General features: G+C 31.5%; 4 protein-coding genes and 1 long non-coding RNA gene across 8 annotated transcripts; 2 read left to right on the top strand and 3 right to left on the bottom strand.

Moving 5' to 3' along the window:
• The first annotated feature begins 793 nt into the window (after positions 1–793).
• Positions 794–8,498, top strand: LOC145725233 (protein obstructor-E-like). Its single transcript, XM_081973901.1, has 6 exons — positions 794–956; positions 5,581–5,668; positions 6,903–7,042; positions 7,124–7,312; positions 7,649–7,781; positions 7,846–8,498. The coding sequence occupies exons 1-6, from the start codon at positions 914–916 to the stop codon at positions 8,027–8,029; spliced, it is 777 nt and encodes a 258-aa protein (XP_081830027.1). The 5' UTR covers positions 794–913; the 3' UTR covers positions 8,030–8,498.
• Positions 7,053–7,642, bottom strand: LOC145725236 (uncharacterized). The gene is made up of 2 exons (XR_014177210.1): positions 7,413–7,642; positions 7,053–7,337 (listed from the first exon to the last, which is right to left on the bottom strand). It is a non-coding gene; the product is annotated as an uncharacterized LOC145725236 (long non-coding RNA).
• Positions 8,305–11,298, bottom strand: LOC145725230 (transmembrane protein 135-like). Of its 2 annotated transcripts, XM_081973897.1 has the most exons (10): positions 10,784–11,298; positions 10,544–10,735; positions 10,029–10,162; positions 9,840–9,963; positions 9,636–9,784; positions 9,316–9,412; positions 9,060–9,227; positions 8,854–8,994; positions 8,632–8,798; positions 8,305–8,573 (listed from the first exon to the last, which is right to left on the bottom strand). In XM_081973897.1, exons 2-10 carry the CDS (start codon positions 10,697–10,699, stop codon positions 8,519–8,521), a joined length of 1,191 nt encoding a protein of 396 aa, XP_081830023.1. In that variant the 5' UTR covers positions 10,700–10,735; positions 10,784–11,298; the 3' UTR covers positions 8,305–8,518. The 2 variants fall into 2 exon arrangements, with proteins under 2 accessions (XP_081830023.1, XP_081830024.1); XM_081973898.1 differs by lacking the exons at positions 10,544–10,735; positions 10,784–11,298 and adding an exon at positions 10,260–10,498.
• Positions 11,299–11,349: 51 nt separating this feature from the next.
• On the bottom strand, positions 11,350–16,937 carry Hsc70-2 (Heat shock protein 70 cognate 2). Its single transcript, XM_081973896.1, has 10 exons — positions 16,798–16,937; positions 14,841–15,030; positions 13,312–13,551; positions 13,032–13,260; positions 12,804–12,969; positions 12,544–12,749; positions 12,172–12,482; positions 11,993–12,119; positions 11,739–11,941; positions 11,350–11,683 (listed from the first exon to the last, which is right to left on the bottom strand). The coding sequence occupies exons 2-10, from the start codon at positions 15,012–15,014 to the stop codon at positions 11,453–11,455; spliced, it is 1,887 nt and encodes a 628-aa protein (XP_081830022.1). The 5' UTR covers positions 15,015–15,030; positions 16,798–16,937; the 3' UTR covers positions 11,350–11,452.
• A 39-nt stretch (positions 16,938–16,976) lies between these two features.
• On the top strand, positions 16,977–19,441 carry LOC145725234 (small lysine-rich protein 1). Of its 3 annotated transcripts, none has more exons than XM_081973904.1 (3): positions 16,977–17,117; positions 19,053–19,194; positions 19,249–19,441. In XM_081973904.1, exons 2-3 carry the CDS (start codon positions 19,079–19,081, stop codon positions 19,385–19,387), a joined length of 255 nt encoding a protein of 84 aa, XP_081830030.1. In that variant the 5' UTR covers positions 16,977–17,117; positions 19,053–19,078; the 3' UTR covers positions 19,388–19,441. The 3 variants fall into 3 exon arrangements, with proteins under 3 accessions (XP_081830030.1, XP_081830029.1, XP_081830031.1); XM_081973903.1 differs by having other exon boundaries at positions 18,953–19,194; XM_081973905.1 differs by having other exon boundaries at positions 16,994–17,117; positions 18,971–19,194.
• The last annotated feature ends 98 nt before the right edge of the window (positions 19,442–19,539 follow it).

The following is a 19,539-nucleotide window of genomic DNA, read 5'->3' as shown; positions in this document are numbered from 1 at the left end:
AAAACTAAACGTTTTTTCTCTATAAAGAATATCTTTCTTCTTCGCCTTGTACTCATTATTAGATGACCTACTCTATAAGAAGAACTGCAACCAAGGTGCTACAATGTCGTTTAAAGCAAGCAAAAACTAACTTCCGTTTATTCAAGTTTACAGTAAACTGACCGTAACAAATCCTGTGTATACATTATTCACTTGAAAGGAAGCAAATAAGAGAAAAATGTTAAGGAGTTGAACGATTGAAGTGTTTGTGTGTCCACAAATTTTTCACGACATTTACGTACAATTTTTAAAGATTTTTGAATTTTTTATCATTTAATATGACTCATATTGTATTGTTGTCAAAATTAAGTTTTTTGAAAAATGTTATGGGATTAGTTAGGCAAAAAGTGTTATATCTAGATAACAGCTAAAAATCAGTGGTATATTCGAAGAATGTTTTGGCATAGAAAAAATCTTTCATAAAAACAAAGGTTAATTAATTTATTGCATAACCGTTTTAATAGCCACGTTAAACAATTAATGTGATTTAAAACTGAGTTATACAGGGGACCAACTAAACAACTGCAAAAACTTAAAAGTCAAATAAATACCACTGCAGCAAACAAAAAATGTGGTTAGAAAAAAAAACGTCAAAGACGTAATTATAATTATTGCTAACGACACGAGCCATCTAAAAAGCATAAAACTGTAACCAAAAACCGCAATACCACAATTTGTTTTTGAGACCCACCCGTAAACAAGGTAGTGGTGGAAACTGCTCTTCACCACTTTCATACTAAGAAGGCAACTATCGAGGATAGACGAATGAGAAAAAGAAGAATTCACTTCGATATCACTTCAGTCTGTGCTTAACCGGGTGTCCGACAGTCATACGTGTATTATTATACCGGGTGAATAAGAAAAATTACATAACATGAGGAGTGCGGTTTGTGGAGTCGCTTTTTTGGCGATTTTAGGTAAGTAAGCAAATGTTGATATTATATTCTTTGAAAAAAGTTTAATACAAAAATATAGTAGCTGTTAATAATCTTAAAGTTGTTTTAGTACATAGTTCAAGTTAGTTTTTAAAAATATTTAATTTGCTTTACCAAGGTATGTGATGAAAATACAAATTAGTTATGTATTTTAGGAGAAGTAAGACGTCCCTCGGAGATATGGTAAATAGATTTATTTTGCATCTTGATAGATGCATAACTGAAAGGTAATCATGTGTTTCTACTAAACTCAGGAACAATAATATTTTGATCTCAATTTACTTAGTATTAAGTAGCGGACCTCTAAAACACCCGTAACTCATTCGTAATCAAGACACATCTGTGCCTGTGGGGAATATTGTATTAACGCTATTACGGTACTACCATACCAAAAGGTAAAAAAGTTTTAAAATCATGTCATAAAGTCAGAATCGTTATAGTTGTGAAATGGATTCAATTTTTAATATTATGAAATGTGTCAGGAAAAACACCTAATTGTTAAACTAAACCTAAAACCTTCTTAACTTGAAGAAAATTACATTTTGCTATGTTTCAGATTACAGATTATAACAGGACAATCAGTTCATTCCAAGATATAATAGTCTTGGTCTTCTATGTTATTTACATACCAATCAAGAGAAAAAATATTATTTTTCTGAATAATTGGTTTACGCTTTTAAAGCCTCTTACTATAGTCATAGACTTATAGTGAAGGTGGATATTAACACATTGTATCAGCAAATCACCAACAGTCTAGCACATAATAACAGTAATCAGGAACAAACTGCATACACGCAGAAAGGAATAACAACAATTACTTTTCGTAATTTGTGAATAAAATACAAGCAATAAAAAAAGCGCATTAACCTAATTAATAGGCGCTTTTGCAGATAAGTGACTGTGGTAGTCCATACTGTGTCTGATAGAAATCCAATTACATAATCGTTTCTCTCGTATATCAAGATAGGAATGTGTAAACCTACATTTAGCAGTTTGAATCTGATAGCTTCCGAGATGTTGATAATATGCCGCAAATTGTATAGAATCTTTTTCAAGTTATAGCCTATCAAATAACCAAAAGAAGTTTGCTATGTTTGGTATAAACATATTTGAATATTGTTCAACAACTCAGAAGATTTGTTTAATACTCTAATCATTAAGATTCATGTTGAAGTGGTGAGTGGTAAAAAGCAGTTAATCCAATTCTTCAAATTTTGTATTTTGAATAATGAAACTTACTGACCGGTCATAGAAAATCTAACTGATCTATTCACTTAAGAGTAAAATTGTTTATTTGATTGTGGATCACAAAAAGTGAATATCGATTTTTTGGATGTGGATCCTCTTGTAGGAACCCATATAAAAATGTTCTCCCTTATGGCATAATGAAAAGGTGTTACAACTGTTGCTTTCCCAGATAACACCTAGTTACGTATACGTACAAAATAAAGTGTGTAGAAGTATTTAATAGAAATTACTTCTAATAGTCTTGTGTAGGACACAAGATACTTTCATGCATGCAAGATATTATCATCATCATCCTCATCAGGATAGCTTACATCTTGATTCTCAACTAGTTCGTAGACATTGGATTTTTTCAATATTTGGAAAACAATCAAACAAACGGTTGAAGATAGAGTAAAAAAGGTTTGCATGTTCCTAACTTACCTTTTTGGGGTCTATGCTGGTATTTTCAAAGCTTTCAAATAACTCAAATTACAAATTTGTTTTTAAATCATTTTTAGTTTCTAAATATAACGATTCTCACAATCTATCTGGCATTGCCAGAAGATCAATGGAATTGATATGGGACTGATTTCCTAAGGAAGTTTTGAAGATAAAGCTCCTAGTATAACACGTTTTACCTTAGAACAGAAATTTCAATTGAAGTTCTACGGTTTATTTAACGAAACATAAAGCTTGATATGCTTGTTACTAAGTGTTCTTCAAATTACGTGCATACTTACAACGATACAGATTGATCTCAAGACGTTTGAGATCAGTCAAGCAAATCAATTAGACAAATGATGTATAGGTAGCTATAATACTTATAAATTACTTCTTTGAAGTTTCTTAACTTTTTGCTCCATTCTGAAATGTAATGAATGTATTCAATATGTCAATAAACAGTGAAAAAGCAAACTGTTAGTCGGGTTAGTTCGTATAATATGTAATTTAAAATCGTCTGCATATCCAAGGTTATGTGTTGATAAACTGATAGATGATCATTTTAATACAAATTTACTCATTTTGATCAGTTAAATTAATTTAATTTTTTTAGTAAACCGAGCTATGTCACTCTAAGAACTTTTCGTGTGGATTTTGTAATATAGAACAGATTCCGATGCCGATCAGTTATTTAACATATCACCAGTTTCAATCGTAGAAAGTGTATACTCCTAAGAAAAGAATGCTAATTTTCGTAAAAGCAATTTCTATTTCCAATTGTTTACCATTCGTGTTATTCCTCAGTGTTATTAAAAAATCGAAAGTGTGTGAAAACGCTTTTATTACTTCTCGCAAACCGACCGTCATCGTGTTAATGTTGCATGTGTTGATTGTATAAGAACATTACCATAATCCATAACACACTATGATGAATTTCATGACGTTAAGGCTGGGTCCGTTATGTAAAGATGAGCATAAATTACGCAGGTTACCTAATAAAAGTCAATACGTCCTCTTAAATGTGTGTGCAACCACTTGGAATGTCTTGACAAAATCGTGAACAACAAGAGTAAAAGTCTAACATTATCCAATTAGGAAATGATATACTAAATTAAATTACTTTTTATTTTAAATAGCTCACAAGCCTAAACTCTTGTTTTATCATAATACATGCGACTACGTAGAAAGCGTTCAAGAGAAAGTGGATGCACATTCAAAGATCATTTATTTCCCGTAAGAACAGCACACTGGCAACTTGAGATGCTGCTTCTCATTAATTCTGCATTACGTAATGTTTATATAATTTTTAATAATACTTCACTACTTATTCACATCAGGAAGCCACTTGTGACAAAATGCGATTATTCTCATTGATTGAAAAGGTCTGTTGTTATAACAGCACAATTTGTCTCTTTGACACTAAAAATTTGCATTCAGTATCATGCGGAACTATTCGAGCATGGAAAATGATATTTCAACCAATAGACACAATTCTTTCTATTTTTTATGAAAGTGATTTGCGGTTCCACGTTAAACAAGAACAATGTCTCTTATGCAGAGTCAAAGTTGAAAGTGAGAGCGAATAAGTAAAAGTTGCACAATCGCTGGGTGGACCCATAAGCCAACGTCGGAATGGTCTCTTCTGTTCAAGCAAGTAAACAGTTCGGATAAAGGTCAGCAGAAAATGTACGAGATGATTTCTATTTACCTTACAAAATTGCGGAAATGTAACTAGTTGAAAGAAACCAGTTTGACAAATTGATACTTCTTGGTTTTTTATATCGTATACGCATACATGAGAAGTGGAATGAATGCAAATTTATTTTAATACAGGTATTAAAATTTCAAAATTATCCAGAAGAAATGGTCAAATAAGTAGATGTTCCTGAAAAATGTCACTGATTTTTTAGTACATTTATGTGTTATCTTTATTGTTTAGGTAGTCCTAATAATATTAAACTATACTATTCCAGAATCAAAAATACTTTACTCAAGTTTGTATTTATAGTTTCCATTAGATTTCTGCATCTGCACTATTATGCTATACTCATCACCTGTATTCAATTCTAACTATTATAATAATAATTTCCATTAAACATTGAATAATTATCGAGTTTCATAGCAATGTTTCGAATTTATTAAATATATTCCACCTTTTACTCACGGATACATGATTGCATCAATGAAGACCGGATTTATACAGATGTTACAATTCCAATTAGCTAAAGTTCAGGGTTACCACCATAATAAGTTGCTCTACATCACTTTCTATAACCGACTAACAATACAGTTTATATTTGATTGATTTATTGCTTCATATCGTCAAATCGGAACAAGATTAAAATAGAAAAACGCTTGTCGAAAGAATGATTAAGTGAATAGACTGACAATCGACTATTTTTTTACATTTTCAGCGGTTTAATTGATTTAAACTTAATAAACCAATGGTGTGCTCTGAATTCATTTATGAGACAATGATCGTATTATTCTCTCTTTAAAGAAGCCATTGTAACATCTAACAAAAGATTCTTCGCTAATTATCTTTTGTACTTTGTGCAATTTTGCTCAATTATTCGTTTCTTGATAAATGAAAATTAATATTGGCTGACAGAAATATGTGCTTTTTTTATACACGTCTCAAAAGTACATGGAATAAGTTGTTTCTCAATTTTCTCAATTCAAGATTCAGTTCAATTCTCTTGCTGAGGTAGACTTGACTGAGCAATTTTTTATTATAAAATTAAAATAGTTCTAAAGCAAATTTCCTTTACATGAATGCTTTAAATTTAGGTATATACATTGTGCTTCTTATGCAACTAAATTTTAAAATATGTCTTTATACACATGATAGTAAAATTTTAGTTCAATCAGAAAACAAATAAAAGTAACTTTTTTATTACTATTTAACTATTTTCAGAATAATTTATTATTTTTTCAGGAATTGCAAATGGACAACTTAAGGGTAATCAAGAAGATCCATGCCAAACAAAAGCAAGAGTAGTCGGTGATGCCACATATTGTGATAGGTAAAGTATTACTTGTAAATTGTTCGTATTTACACGTTATCTAGTGTTCTATCATTGCGATTACAAGAGATTTCAGAGATTATCAAGGTTATATAAGACTGATACGTTTTCCAATTAAATTATAATAAAACGTTTGCTCAACATGTTGAATTGTGTAAGCCTTTCAATTACTACTATTTGCAAGTTATGATTGATATAAAACATCGTCTCTTGCATTGAATCGATATTTAATTAGCATGTCATATTTACCAATACAAATGTTAGGTATCCACTAATACAACTAATTACTTGGTAACGTAAGATATCATTGGATTAAATCAATACCGTATAATATGTCACATCATGAATATTCGACAAGTATCCACGTTTATTTAATGTCTCTTATATGCATATTGTTTAACAGCCTGGATCATTGTTATGCAGTACCCTATGCAATCATCCGCTTTGATTTTAGTGCAAAGAATGGTTACAAAGCAGGTCGACGACCAGTTGAATTGATACCAAAGTTACATAGTGATAAATAAATATTTTTAACTTTTATTTACTAAATTGAATTTACTTATAAAGTTTTCCTCATCTGACACATTTTCAATAAAGGAAGTGAAAAGCTAGTTTTTGCAACTCTGTTATTGAATTTTCTCTTGGTACTAACTGAAACTACTTGAGTACAGGTATCAAACTTAAAATCGCCGAAATAAGAAAGTATCGTGTAATTGACAGTGTCCAAACCAAACCCACATTGTTGACATAAGACAGACAAGCACAAACCAGATAAGTACAATTATTGCTACCTGCTCTAAAAAACAAAATGTGATCATAAGTTTTGATAGTGCAAATATCGAGATCAAAAGAAGAGGTGTCTTTATCTCTTAACCGATTTCTCCATAAACTGCCAAAAAATATGTAGTGTAATGTATTTCTAGTCAGTAATGAACAAGATTTGCGGTTGTTTGATTTATTCACTGCAAACCATCTGATAATAAAGCATTACCAAATTCATATTTTTTAAAACTGGGGAGGATTGTCCATATTATTGATAAGCACATCATATCCACTCTTGTTGTACAATATGCTATTTATTCCGAGAATGTAACTATGCATCAGAATATAGTTCATCTTGAGTAGCATGGAAAATGCTTGTTTGCTCTTGTTAGCTTTTTTGGTGATTACGCGTTAGTAATACCTATATTACAATCTATATGCGTTAATAACGATTAATTAATTAATTTTTTAGATACTGGGAGTGCGTTAATGGACAACCAGAACTGTATGACTGTCCAAATGGTTTAGTATATGCTGGCAAAAACCGTGGAGTAACCGAAGGCTGTGATTACCCCTGGAGATCAAATTACTGTGATGGAAAACAACAAGCAAGTAAGGAAACTTTCCGAACAACTAATTTATATTGGTGTTTAAGTGAAATTGGTTGAAACATTTTAATTTGCCATATTCAAGATCCTCCCATCGGAACTGACCATTGTGATTGGCTCTACGGTATATTTGGACACGAAACTTCCTGCACAAGGTACTGGACTTGCTGGAACGGTACTGCAACAGAACAACTTTGCATTGGTGGTCTGCTCTACAACGAAAGAACTCATTCGTGCGACTGGCCCGAAAATGTTGACGGATGCCAAAAACATCGTATGTATCATTTCAATGTTTAACTCTGAAAATAGAGATGCTACGAGTACTTTAAGAACCAAATATACATTATACTGTCAAAATTTTAACCGATACTTACCTGTTTCAAATCCGGTATTACTAACTTATCACACTACTGTCATAAAATAATCTGCATCTTAAGAATCTTCTTTCATCATTGTCTTCCGATAAAAAAAATCCCTAGGAAAGTTTTTATTTTTATTTTCAAGATTTGCTTAGGTTTACTCTTCTTCTTCTCATTTATGAAATCCACCATATTTTACAGTTAAAAATCTGCTTTAGCTATAAAAATGATTGATAAACATTTATTTTCAGCTCTTTGCAATGACGACGCCAATGGTAATGTTCCCCTAGGAAAATCCTGCAACCGTTACTGGCAATGTCAAGGAGGATACCCTCGACTTCAACGGTGTCCTGCTATGTTAGTCTTTGACAGAAGATCTTTAAGGTTGGTTTGGTAGACATTTTGAGTTTCATTAATGCACATTTGACCTTATTCTTGCCTATTACAGATGTGTTGTTCCTCCTACTGAAGACTGTGATGTTCCGAGCACTCTGCCACCACCCATCCAAGAAGACGATTTACAAGAGAACATCCCTCAAAACAACCCGAAAAATAGGGTGGATGCATCCGCATTCAATAATTTGCCACCTGGCGCAATTCCTATTCCTTCAAAAAACAGACCAAAAAACTAAATTTCGTTGTCAAAACATAAGGTCAAAAGTTTTTAAGTTTGTGGCCATGCCAATCAGTTTCGACATTAACAGCTACTGCCAAACGAAGAAATAGCCTCAAATTGTACTGTTCTTCTGTTGAGTATTATTGTTTTCTTATGTATATTTTAGTTTTATTTAATTTTGCTATTTTATATTAGAAAACTGTTCAGGACGAGAGACTCGGTGTATAATTGTAATAAATCTTCTGTCCATTGCCTTATAGATGAAAACTAAATATGTATTAGTGCCAGTAATTTTCTGTGTAAATTCAGGAAGTATAATTGAAATTTTATTTACAAGTTATGCAAATTTCTTATATGTACTCACTTTTTTTATAAAATTTTAGTAATTTTTTTATTATATAAGTTTAAAAACTTGTATTTGTTTATACTAAGTAAGTTAAAACATTCTTTTTATTTTTTGTTATTAAAGTAAAATTTTAATATAATATCACGAACTCTTCTTTGATTAGGCAGTGCCTATAATGTATTTCCCAATAAGCGAGTCATAAATCGTTTCAAACCTAAAAGGAAAGTAAACAGCTACTTCTACAGTAAAAAAGAAAATATTTTATAACATACCTGTTTCCGGAGCAAACCGCTAGCATATTATTATAATATGAGGGGCAAGTATTCTTGGACATGATGGCATTATGTAGCAATAAACAATGGGAGACCATATACACTATCTGCCTTGGAAAGTCTTTATGTTGGAGTTTGTAGCGTTTTACTAAACTGTTATATAAAATCTGAAACAAAAATACTGTAAATGGTTTTAAAATAATAAGTTAAACAGCAACTTGCCTGCAGTAATGTTGTAATGGCCACACATAATACCTGCAGATTTGGAGACAAAACATATGTGAAACCAGCTGCGAGACCTGCTAGTGCTCCAGCATATTTTGGATTAAGTAATTTGTTTCGTAGGATATAACAAATCACATACTTAAACAAAAAATAAATGTATAAAATATTAACAAAATGCGAAAAATATTGTCTAATTTACTTACTCTATAAACACTTGCGTATGCTCCAATAAAAGCACCAAACTTAACATTTTCTTTACTAATAACCAATTTGAATAACTCTGATGGTTGTTGGAATACAACTAACATTCTGGGTATTAGCTTTTTCATTACGCTGAACCCAAATCCCAATAAAAAATACTTCTCCAAACCCTTAAAGTATAAGGTAGTTAATTATGATTTTTCTAAATTACACAGATGCACTATTTTTTTAAAAAATCAACGTTTTTACGTTCATTACCTTTAATGTCCAATTTATACAGGAATTTTTATGGCTACATACGTATTCTGATCTATTTCCATAGGAACATTTCTGCAACACATCAGGAGTGTAAAACCTACAAATTAATGAAAAATCACAGAACAAAGTCAATTAATTAGGATTTAAGTTGCTCAAAATTAGACTTTACCATAGACACGTCAAACTACTTTTATAAACTAATACTATAACAGTGAAACTTAGTTAATAACTATTATGAGATTCACATAAACACCACAAAACAGTTTTGTAAATTCATGTAACTAAATTGATTGATTAACCAACAGACTTGTCATACTTACCAAAAATTTGTAAATACTTTATTTTTCTTTCTGTTTTGCAGTAGATGCATAAGCAGTCCACTAACTGCTATAAACAGTAACGTTTGCCTCCTATTGGTAATTTTGAAGATATTCAGACCATCTAAATTTCTGAAAGCAGCTTCTACTAACTGAAATTATCCAAAACACCAATTCGTTCCTCTTTTCAATTATATTCGGTCTAACCAGGTTAAAAAATATTAGAGTATCCAATAATTTGTTTTCCTTTGACTCGACTAATAAGGCCAATCCAGAGAATAGTCCTGATACGATTCCCACATTGTAATAGTTGATTCTTCCACATATTTTGCTAAAATATAGTTTATAGTAATGCAATACAATTAAATTTGTCTAATACTTGTAGTCATGACTTACCTAAGAATGCAGTTGACAGATAATATAGGAAAACCAACCAAAATTCCATACACAGCAGATCTTAGTTCGTCTACGACAAGCCTTTTAAGGAAGTTGCCATTTTTTGTTTTCTTATGATTTAATATTGCTTTTACCTGTAATAATTTTTTATGGATGTTTTTATATTTATCAGTAAAATTTTTGTATTCAAAATCTGTATCTTTACTATAACTATATAACTTTAGTACCTACAATTTTAAAGCTCATTAAGGGCTGCTGCTGAAATTCAACATACGGTGTGTATGGAGAGTAGGATGCAAATAAAATTTGGAGTTTAGAACCTAAAACTTTGCCAATAATTGCATAGTGAGAGAATTCAAAAAAAAATCACAGCACTGCTCATATAACCGTAGATGACAAAAAATTGTCTCATCAATAAAATGAAAACTATTACCATTACTAAAACACTTTTTGTGGAGACCAAACTTATGAACTGGAAGCAGATAGCTTAACAATTTAGTAGTACTAAAACTTACTATATAAATTGGTAGATAGAACTTTAGCACTCCAAAAAATACGTCAAATAGCCATACTTGAGCTCCAACACAACTGTCACTCCAATAATGTATTTCACGACAAGTTACTTCTTTTGATATTTTTTCATAAAATAACTGTTTACTCACAACGGTCATATTGCAAAATCCACGATTACTTAAAAGCGCCTGCAGCTGAAAACTACCTATTTACTGATAGAACGTAAAATGGTAATTGCATACCTAATTTTGTATTGTCTACATGCTAATACCAGTGGCCCCTGAGTGAATAAAGTTTATCCAAGTTTTTACTAAGGTTAAAGTGTATAAAGTAGGTATCTGTGAACTTTTTTGATTAATAATGGAACGTGTTTTACAACTAATATCAACGGAAATCGTATTCGAAAATATATTGTAAGATAATATGTTGTAGTTTTTTGAGATATAAGATTTTCAAAATGATGTAATAATATAACAATAATAATTTAATAGTATGTAGATACCAGTAATAGTATACATAAAGTTTTCTGTTACGCGAGTAACATGAAATTATTAGATTTTACTAAGGTACAAATTACAGATAATTAAACGTGTTTTAGGTTTTGTGCGATAATTCTAATTGCTTGTAGATACTAACTTAAGTAATTGTTTTTGTAACAATTGAACGTTGTAAATAGATAACTTAATGGAAGACGTCAAAATATAGTCAGAAACAACGTTACTTAACATCGTATTATAACCTAATTGATTGAGCAAGAACTATAATGTATAGGGTGGATCAATAATTTTGGGTGGCATTAATTAAGAGATTTTTAGCAAATATTTTATTAGATACAACGCACATATCAAGTATGTAAATATAAATTTGATTTAAGTGTTTTAAGTTAATTCAAGTGAGTAACTTTGTTAGATCTAATCAACTTCTTCTACTTTAGGACCATTTTGTGCACCTTGTCCACCACCCTGATGAAGCTTCATCATAATCGGCTGGCATTCCCTCTGTAGTTCTTTTAATCGATCTTCAAATTCGTCTTTTTCAGCTAACTGATTTCCGTCTAACCATTGTAGAGCTGCAGAACATTTGTCTTGTACCAGTTTTTTGTCATCTTCAGACAGTTTATCGGCCGGGGCATTTTCAACAGCCTAATAAGGACATTTTGTATTACTATTGATTTAAAAAAAAATTGAATTGACATACTTGTTTGGCACTAAAAATGTAGCCTTCCAATTGATTTCTAGATGCAATTTTTTCTTTTTGCTTTTCGTCTTCAGCAGCATACTTCTCAGCATCAGCTAACATCTTATCAATTTCAGCCTTAGACAAACGTCCCTTATCGTTTGAGATAGTTATTTTCTCTGACCTGCCAGTACTCGAGTCCTTGGCAGAAACATTCAAAATACCTTCAAAATTAATTTGGTTATTTGCTATAAAATAAAAATAAAATATAATACCGTTAGCATCGAGGTCAAACGCTACTTCAATTTTAGGAACACCTCTAGGAGCTGGGGGTATACCCGTTAAGTTGAAAGTACCTAGCAGATTGTTATCCTTAGTCATAGCCCTTTCTCCTTCAAACACCTTTAACAAGATAGACAACAATGGTATGTTCAATTATTGTAATACACTATACCTGTATGGTTACAGCATTTTGATTATCAGAGTAAGTAGTAAAAGTTTGCTGTTGTTTGCAAGGAATTCTAGAATTCCTCTCAACAAGCTTGGTCATTACGCCTCCGGCAGTTTCAATACCCAATGAAAGTGGTGCAACGTCTACTAAAAGTACATCTTGAATTTGAGAAGATGTGTCACCACTCAAAATGGCAGCTTGGACAGCAGCGCCGTAAGCAACAGCCTCGTCAGGATTAATGCTTAAATTAAGTGCTTTTCCACCAAAAAAGTCTTGAAGCATTTTCTGGATTTTGGGAATCCTGATTGAACCGCCTTTATGACAAAATATTGTTTTTAAATATTGTTACTGACAGTAAAGAGGTATTTCACACACCGACTAAAACAACATCATGAATAGCTCCTTTGTCGAGTTTAGCGTCATTTAAAGCCTTTTCAACTGGTTGTAAAGTAGATCTGAACAAGTCCATGCAAAGTTCCTCAAACCGAGCTCTGGTGATCTTAGAATAGAAGTCGACGCCCTCGTGAAGGGCATCAATTTCCAAACTAGCTTCCGTAGAAGATGACAGAGTTCTCTTCGCCCTTAATAAACCAGAATGACAATATTTGTAAAAAAATACATTATAAAACCTATACCGTTCGCAAGCAGTTCTAAGTCTTCTCAAAGCTCTGGGGTTTGAAGAAAGGTCTTTCTTAAATTTCCTTTTAAACTCCTCCACAAAATGGTTAACAAGACGGTTGTCAAAGTCTTCTCCTCCCAAGTGAGTGTCTCCAGCAGTGGATTTTACTTGAAATAGTGACCCTTTGATATACAAATTTTAGCATTTCAATTAACTAACACCTAAATTACAGTGCAAATATCACCTTCATCAATTGACAAAATTGATACGTCAAAGGTACCACCACCCAAATCAAAAATAAGCACGTTTTTCTCTCCTTTCAAATTTTTATCTAACCCATAAGCCAATGCGGCAGCAGTAGGTTCGTTGATAATTCTAAGAACGTTAAGACCGGCAATTACACCAGCGTCTTTAGTGGCTTGTCTTTGGGAGTCATTGAAGTAAGCTGGGACAGTGATTACTGCATCAGTAACCTAAAAATTGCAATTATATAAAAGCATTAAAAAAAACTTTGTTTTGCTGACCTTTCCTCCTAAAAATGTCTCGGCAATTTCTCTCATCTTAGTCAAAACCATGGAACTGATTTCTTCAGGAGCAAATTTCTTCACTTCACCTTTATATTCCACTTGAATTTTGGGTTTTCCTCCGTCGCTCACGACTTTAAACGGCCAGTGCTTCATATCTTCCTGGATCTTTTCATCGTCGAATTTTCGTCCAATCAAACGCTTAGCATCGAAGACAGTATTTTTAGGATTCATAGCAACCTAAGAAGACAATTAATTGAAATATGCAGAAAGAAAATGTGCATATTACACCGAGTTAGCAAAGAGAAGAATAAATAGGTGTAATGTCTTACTTTTTGATGATTTTGACTGATCTAAAGACTGTTAACGAAATAAAATGACAACTATGTGATTCTCAAGAATCAATTTTTCTACAACACTAAACCCAAAACCCAAAAAAAATCTAAATGTCGTGTTTTAAAACAAAAACGTTTTCTTAGTGTTTTTAGTCTACGTATGTTGTATCAATTTTCACTGATTTCCAAAGATATAAGTATACTAAATTAGCTCGTCAATTTCCTATTTACCAGCACTAACAATTATTTGAAATTCATTGACAGAATATTTCAACAGTTTCATGAATTTGCTATGGGTAATTCTGCCAGCATGTTTTTGCTAACTTATAAACAAAACTATCATATTTAACCTAAGAAATAAATATTTTAGGCAAAACATTGTCAATACATTAGAATCTAGGTTTTTTTAAATTAATTAATAATTTGAAATAATGCAAGAACCCTGCAGCCCGCAATAAACAACTTTTGGAAAGTGTGATTCCGTTACACAATAAGACTCGTAAACTTTACCGTATAAGAATCGTTTACAGCTTGGCAGTTAAGATACCTAAAAAGGCTTTAAAAGTTTCAAATAAGCAATGAAATACCATCTGGTTTTTTTGCATTTAACCTTCAGAAGTGCAATTACATACTTAAAACGCCTAGAAATAAGTAAAGTTAACTTCTTTCTCTTTTTTACTTTATACAAATATCTCAATTTGTCCTATTTAAGACTCAAGTGAACCTTCTTATGATTAGAAACTAATAAGACTAATTGAACTATTGATTTTTTTTTGGTAACTAGGTAAATTTGTTGAGACACTCTAATTTTAAATGAGTAAACAAACTGGCATTTTTGGCACTGTTCCACTTTAAATAATATCTGAACTTTCTGGAAAAATGCAAAACACCTAACTTATATTTAGAAGTCTAAAAATACTTCATAATATTAATTAGTTATCATCGGCATATCATTATTTAGTCATATAGGAGGGATTAGGGCCATAACTCGTCTCGATTTTGGCAACCTAACGTCACTTTTTGCGTAGGACTGTCTTTTGAGTCACGTATATTAAGGAAAATCACCTTTGAACAAACGTGGGCTCTTGATCTATTTGCATGAAACGAACAGGTAAATGGCCAGAAAATTTTGCTTCAAAAACCATCGGCAGGCTAATTAATTAATGAATTGACGTAATGCTACTTTATACTCACTTGACTTTTAGCCGCATCTCCAATCAGCCTTTCGGTATCAGTAAAAGCCACATAACTAGGGGTGGTTCGGTTTCCTTGATCGTTGGCAATAATCTCAACTTTTCCATGTTGCCACACTCCTACACAAGAATAAGTTGTTCCCAAGTCGATTCCTATAGCTGGAGTTTTACCCATTTTTGGTAATTCAAGTCTAAAATAAAATAAGTTTGATGACGGGATTTACTTTTTTTCAAGTAGTTTTTTTTATTTGCAAAAAAGAATTGATTTATCTTAACTTGTAATAGTTATATATAGTATAAGTAGTGCTGTAAGAAGCATTTTACGCACGATATGGAATAAGTTACACACGTAAAATGCCTTAGAGCTCGTATGACGTAACTACTATACTTTACCTACGACCAAATGGAAAGTCCTGTTTTAGCCATTCATATAATTCAGAGTAATTTTTCATAAAACTAGTATATTTTAGTTATATTTGCACTAATTATTAGTGTTGTTCTTAAAATAATTATTTATGGTGACATTACAGTTATTAATAAGAAAAGCGTATCTTGCTTTTCTTATATTACTTTAATAAATTATACACCTCAGTTGAATTATGTATTATTATTAGTATTAAAAATAGTACTTTCAGTAATATTACTTGATGTGTTTGCTATTGCAGATAATATTCTAGACAAAGTGGTATAGTTACTTAAAACTGTATGAACAATGCATTACTTGATTTTCTCCATCTAATATACTCTGATAAAGCAAGAAATAGAAACAAAATCAATTTTTTCCAGCATTAGAGCAGTTAGTTTGTGGCCGATCTTAAAACTGTGCGCTTTTTTTACAACTGTGCGTAAAAAGAGTCATTACGTAATGGAAAACTATGCGTAATTAGCTATTTACACTGAGGTCGTAGGTAAACGAATTTAATGTCATTCTTTGCTTTTGATTAATTAAGAAGACAGGATGTTCGAGATAGCATGGTTAACTGAGTTAACGTTGTGGTCGTATTAAAGGAAATGGACACCAGAAATCCATGAAATAATATTGGACGACCAACAGAACATAAAAGTGTGTGTGAAATGTTAACTGACCGGGTACGTCATGTTGTACATGAAGATTTAAACGTAAAAACAACGTACACAACTTTTGGGATACTTTATTTACATAGGACTCATCTACTATATTCAGATTTTTTTTGAACTTTCTTAGACCATCGATGACGATTTGAAACATACAACGACCGCAATGTATTATGTTCCATAAATCCTGCATATTCTCCAGATTTAGCTGCAAGTTTTCAGTCTGAAGAAATTTAGGTCGAAAAAAGAAGTTATAACTGAAGCAAACTCTTTTCTTGAGAGCGTTGAAAAAACTTGCAAATATTAAGCACAGGGATAATACGCTGCATTAAATCACAGTAATTAAATGTAGCATTTTTCCGGCTAAAATTTGGGACACACTGTATAACATGGCAATTTATTGTTATTTTTTTAGCGTATTTAAAAAAAAAACTATTTTTTAATGTAATTTATTTGAGAATTTATTGCCATCAGAATGAAACTGAAAAAACATTCACTGATGCAATTAATAGTAGTAGTAATTGAACATCATTCCATTCTACAATACACCCATTTGGAACAGTCTAGTTTTGATTGTAAAAGAACATTCATTGCTTAAAATAGTCAAAGCTTGAGATAACCTTGCTTTTAGCATGTTTGTACAACATAAAAACGGGTTAATCACGCATAACAACATTATTTTTAAATAAATGTGTAATCCCATCTGAGTGTAATACAATTCATTCCATAAAACCAATGTTTTCAATTTACTGTTAATAGTGTTAAGTTTCGCTTTAAAACTTTTTTTTTTTTAATTTAACAGTGGCAAGTAACTTACAAGATTATTCTAAGTAAAACTGAATTATTAATGATATTACAATAAAAATTAATGAATGCAATCCTACCTGAAATGGTTTCACTGTCCCACCTAACTTTCGAACACTACAGTTTTCAGGAGATTTTAACAATTATTACTTTTAGTCGGTTTTCGCAGTTGTGTTTAAAGTATCAGAAATAGAATGGATTCTGGTCTGGTGGCCGCAGCACTCGATCTTGACTCCCACTTGTATTTTATCCATAATATTTTCGTATAAGATGTCTTGTATTTGTAACGTTGCCTTATTTGTCTGTATGATTAATTTTATTGGTGGGCTGAGTTGCCGTTTGCTGTAAGACTAATTAGGTACCCGGTTTCGTTGTCTCCTTGGCGATTTTTACGAATATTGTGAGTAGCCAAAGACACATGCTAGAAGTGGAATACAAAATGTTGTTATATTCCAAATAAAATAATATGATACTATGTTATATTTATTTATAGTACGTGAGAAGAGAATTAAGAAGTTTTAATCTTGCAATATAAGCAACTATTAATTACTTCAATCTTTAAATATATTATTTTGTATTGAATTTCTTTACAAGTTACAAAATGTAATTCCTATATTCACTCCTATGACACTTAACGCAAAAAACATTACTTTCTGCGATTAATGTGATTATAACAACATTGTATTTTTGCATACTTAAATTGAAATAGCACTTTCTATTATTGTATCGCAAATCAATCTATTTTTAATTTTTTTGTTTGACCGCATAACTATCCAAATGTTATAAACATGTATGTATTTCCGCACGTACCCCAGGTGTTTTTTTGAGTTAGTTTTCGACACAGAAAGTAGTTTTAAAGTATAATTTAAAAAGCAAACAACAAAACATATTATAGCTATAAAGTATCATCACTTCAATTTTTCACTTTTTAAAATTTTGGTTTCAATTTTTCGTATTCATATTCAATATTGTCAGATAAGACAAAATTCTTTTAAACTCTTGTCTTGCATCGAACATCATCCTTGTTTGCTCAAACTCTTGTTTGCAAAACGGGAAAGTATCACTTTCTGCACTAGCTATAGATACTACTATTACTTCGCATTTGAGTAAAATTATAACCCACACGGTGGGACCTACTTGAAAAGTAGCAAAATATGCTTTTAAACTTAAATTACCCAGCAACTTTTTCTATAATCAAATCGTGGCAAATTCTCCAGACAATTCACATTGCCAGTCATAGGAATTCCTTCCAGAACACCGGACATTCCGTGGTTCGTTAACTATTAATAACCAAGCAAAACAAACTTCAGACTTCTTTCTGTTCTATTTATGCCAAGATAATTAAAGAAAACGTTTACATTGTGCTTAAAACGTTTAAGATGATAATTCAAAGTATTAAAGATGAATGATACTTTGACACCTACTTACGATTGAAATTTGTTTAATAAATAAGAATAAATTCAAAATACCTATACACTAATTTTTTTATTAATGGAAACATGTGACTATTCAGGCAAATAAGAAACCGATGTTTAGCAGCTGCATATAGTGCTGTAATTAATTTGCACAATAAATCAACGGGATGTTAACCATCTGAAACATTACCCCAAAAAATACATTGTACTTTTACTGAAGTTCTATTTGGTGCTGTAGCTAGATACACGTAAACGTAACATCATTAAAGCTAAATTATTCTTTCCAAACCTTTCTTATCTAATCAAGTTAAAATTATTTTCAACAAAAATCTCACATAACCTCCCCAGTATTCCGCACACACAAAAATATACTTTGAAGAAAGTAAAAACCTGAAATACATAGTGATAGTCTTCCAAGAGTCTTTGAAGAAGTTTTACTTTACATAATTCATTCGTAACACTAGCTCTTACATAATCATTTATATAAGTGAGATTTTCCTCCAGACCACCAGACATATAACTGGTCTTGTTGAATAACATCTAATTTAAATGAGATAGATATACTAGATATACTGTCAAAAAATATACATCCACTAGACCTGCATAGCATCAGGAACTCCTATGACTTAACTGAAGGTGGAAAAATTCCTAGTAGCCATCACAAACAGTACATAACAGTTATAACTTGTGGGTAAATTCATCAAACAACACCAGAAGCATTTATTTTTTAATGTAAATTTCGCAAAGCTCGCAAGTTTATTACTTCAGGCAGTAATACTCTTAAAACTAGAAAAATTGTATGACGATTTACTATGAGTAGGAGTGTTCATCATTGTAGCAAGAAATGCATATCGACCAAACAATATCGACTAAATAAACTTGAAACAACAACTTGTGCTTGATGTTCGTTCATTCAACAGTAAGCAGTTAAATTCGCTTGCTCATAATGCCAAAAGGCAAAAAGAAAAAGCTGAAAAACCATAAAAATGGAGAGAAGGGCAAGAAGAAAGGCGGTTCTAAACCAAGAAAAGGAGGGAAAAAGTCTAGATCAAAAAGTGCAAGGTATAATTTATAATGATAAAGACGCAATAACATTATCTTAACGCGTTTATTTAGATGTAATGTGGATATTTTCACCGAAGCTGCCATGGAGAATGCGTACACAACGTGTCACAATGTTCAAGACCTGTTAAAATGGAGAGGTTTTCCATGGCCAGATGCGCAAAAGAAGAAAAAGAAAGGCAAAAGTAAATAACGCATATAAACAAATATCATGATCAAAATTGTAATAAAGGGCAAAAAATTCAAATCAGTTTTTTTTAATTAACCCTAAACGTACACTCTCCTGATCGCTAATAATTGATTTACCTGTTTGTTTTTTTGTAAATCGTATTTCACTTGCCAAGA

This window comes from Ips typographus, linkage group LG2 (genome assembly GCF_016097725.1).
Source record: "Ips typographus isolate SLU linkage group LG2, UJ_Ityp_2.0, whole genome shotgun sequence".
Classification (NCBI taxonomy): domain Eukaryota; kingdom Metazoa; phylum Arthropoda; class Insecta; order Coleoptera; family Curculionidae; genus Ips; species Ips typographus.
The sequence above is the reverse complement of the archived record's forward strand: the minus strand, read 5'-3'. Positions and strand labels throughout refer to the sequence as shown.

Coding starts and splice junctions, on each gene's coding strand:
- LOC145725230 (XM_081973897.1), bottom strand. CDS start 10,699: ATGACCGTTGTGAGTAAACAGTTATTTTATGAAAAAATATCAAAAGAA. Junction 10,163..10,543: donor TCTATCTACCAATTTATATA/GTAAGTTTTAGT, acceptor AAATTATTACAG/GTAAAAGCAATATTAAATCA. Junction 8,995..9,059: donor CATACGCAAGTGTTTATAGA/GTAAGTAAATTA, acceptor TTTTTGTTTAAG/TATGTGATTTGTTATATCCT.
- LOC145725234 (XM_081973904.1), top strand. CDS start 19,079: ATGCCAAAAGGCAAAAAGAAAAAGCTGAAAAACCATAAAAATGGAGAG. Junction 19,195..19,248: donor TCTAGATCAAAAAGTGCAAG/GTATAATTTATA, acceptor GCGTTTATTTAG/ATGTAATGTGGATATTTTCA.
- LOC145725233 (XM_081973901.1), top strand. CDS start 914: ATGAGGAGTGCGGTTTGTGGAGTCGCTTTTTTGGCGATTTTAG. Junction 5,669..6,902: donor GATGCCACATATTGTGATAG/GTAAAGTATTAC, acceptor TTAATTTTTTAG/ATACTGGGAGTGCGTTAATG. Junction 7,782..7,845: donor TTTGACAGAAGATCTTTAAG/GTTGGTTTGGTA, acceptor TGCCTATTACAG/ATGTGTTGTTCCTCCTACTG.
- Hsc70-2 (XM_081973896.1), bottom strand. CDS start 15,014: ATGGGTAAAACTCCAGCTATAGGAATCGACTTGGGAACAACTTATTCT. Junction 12,750..12,803: donor CTTAGAACTGCTTGCGAACG/GTATAGGTTTTA, acceptor TGGTTTATTAAG/GGCGAAGAGAACTCTGTCAT. Junction 11,942..11,992: donor GTTTGACCTCGATGCTAACG/GTATTATATTTT, acceptor TTAATTTTGAAG/GTATTTTGAATGTTTCTGCC.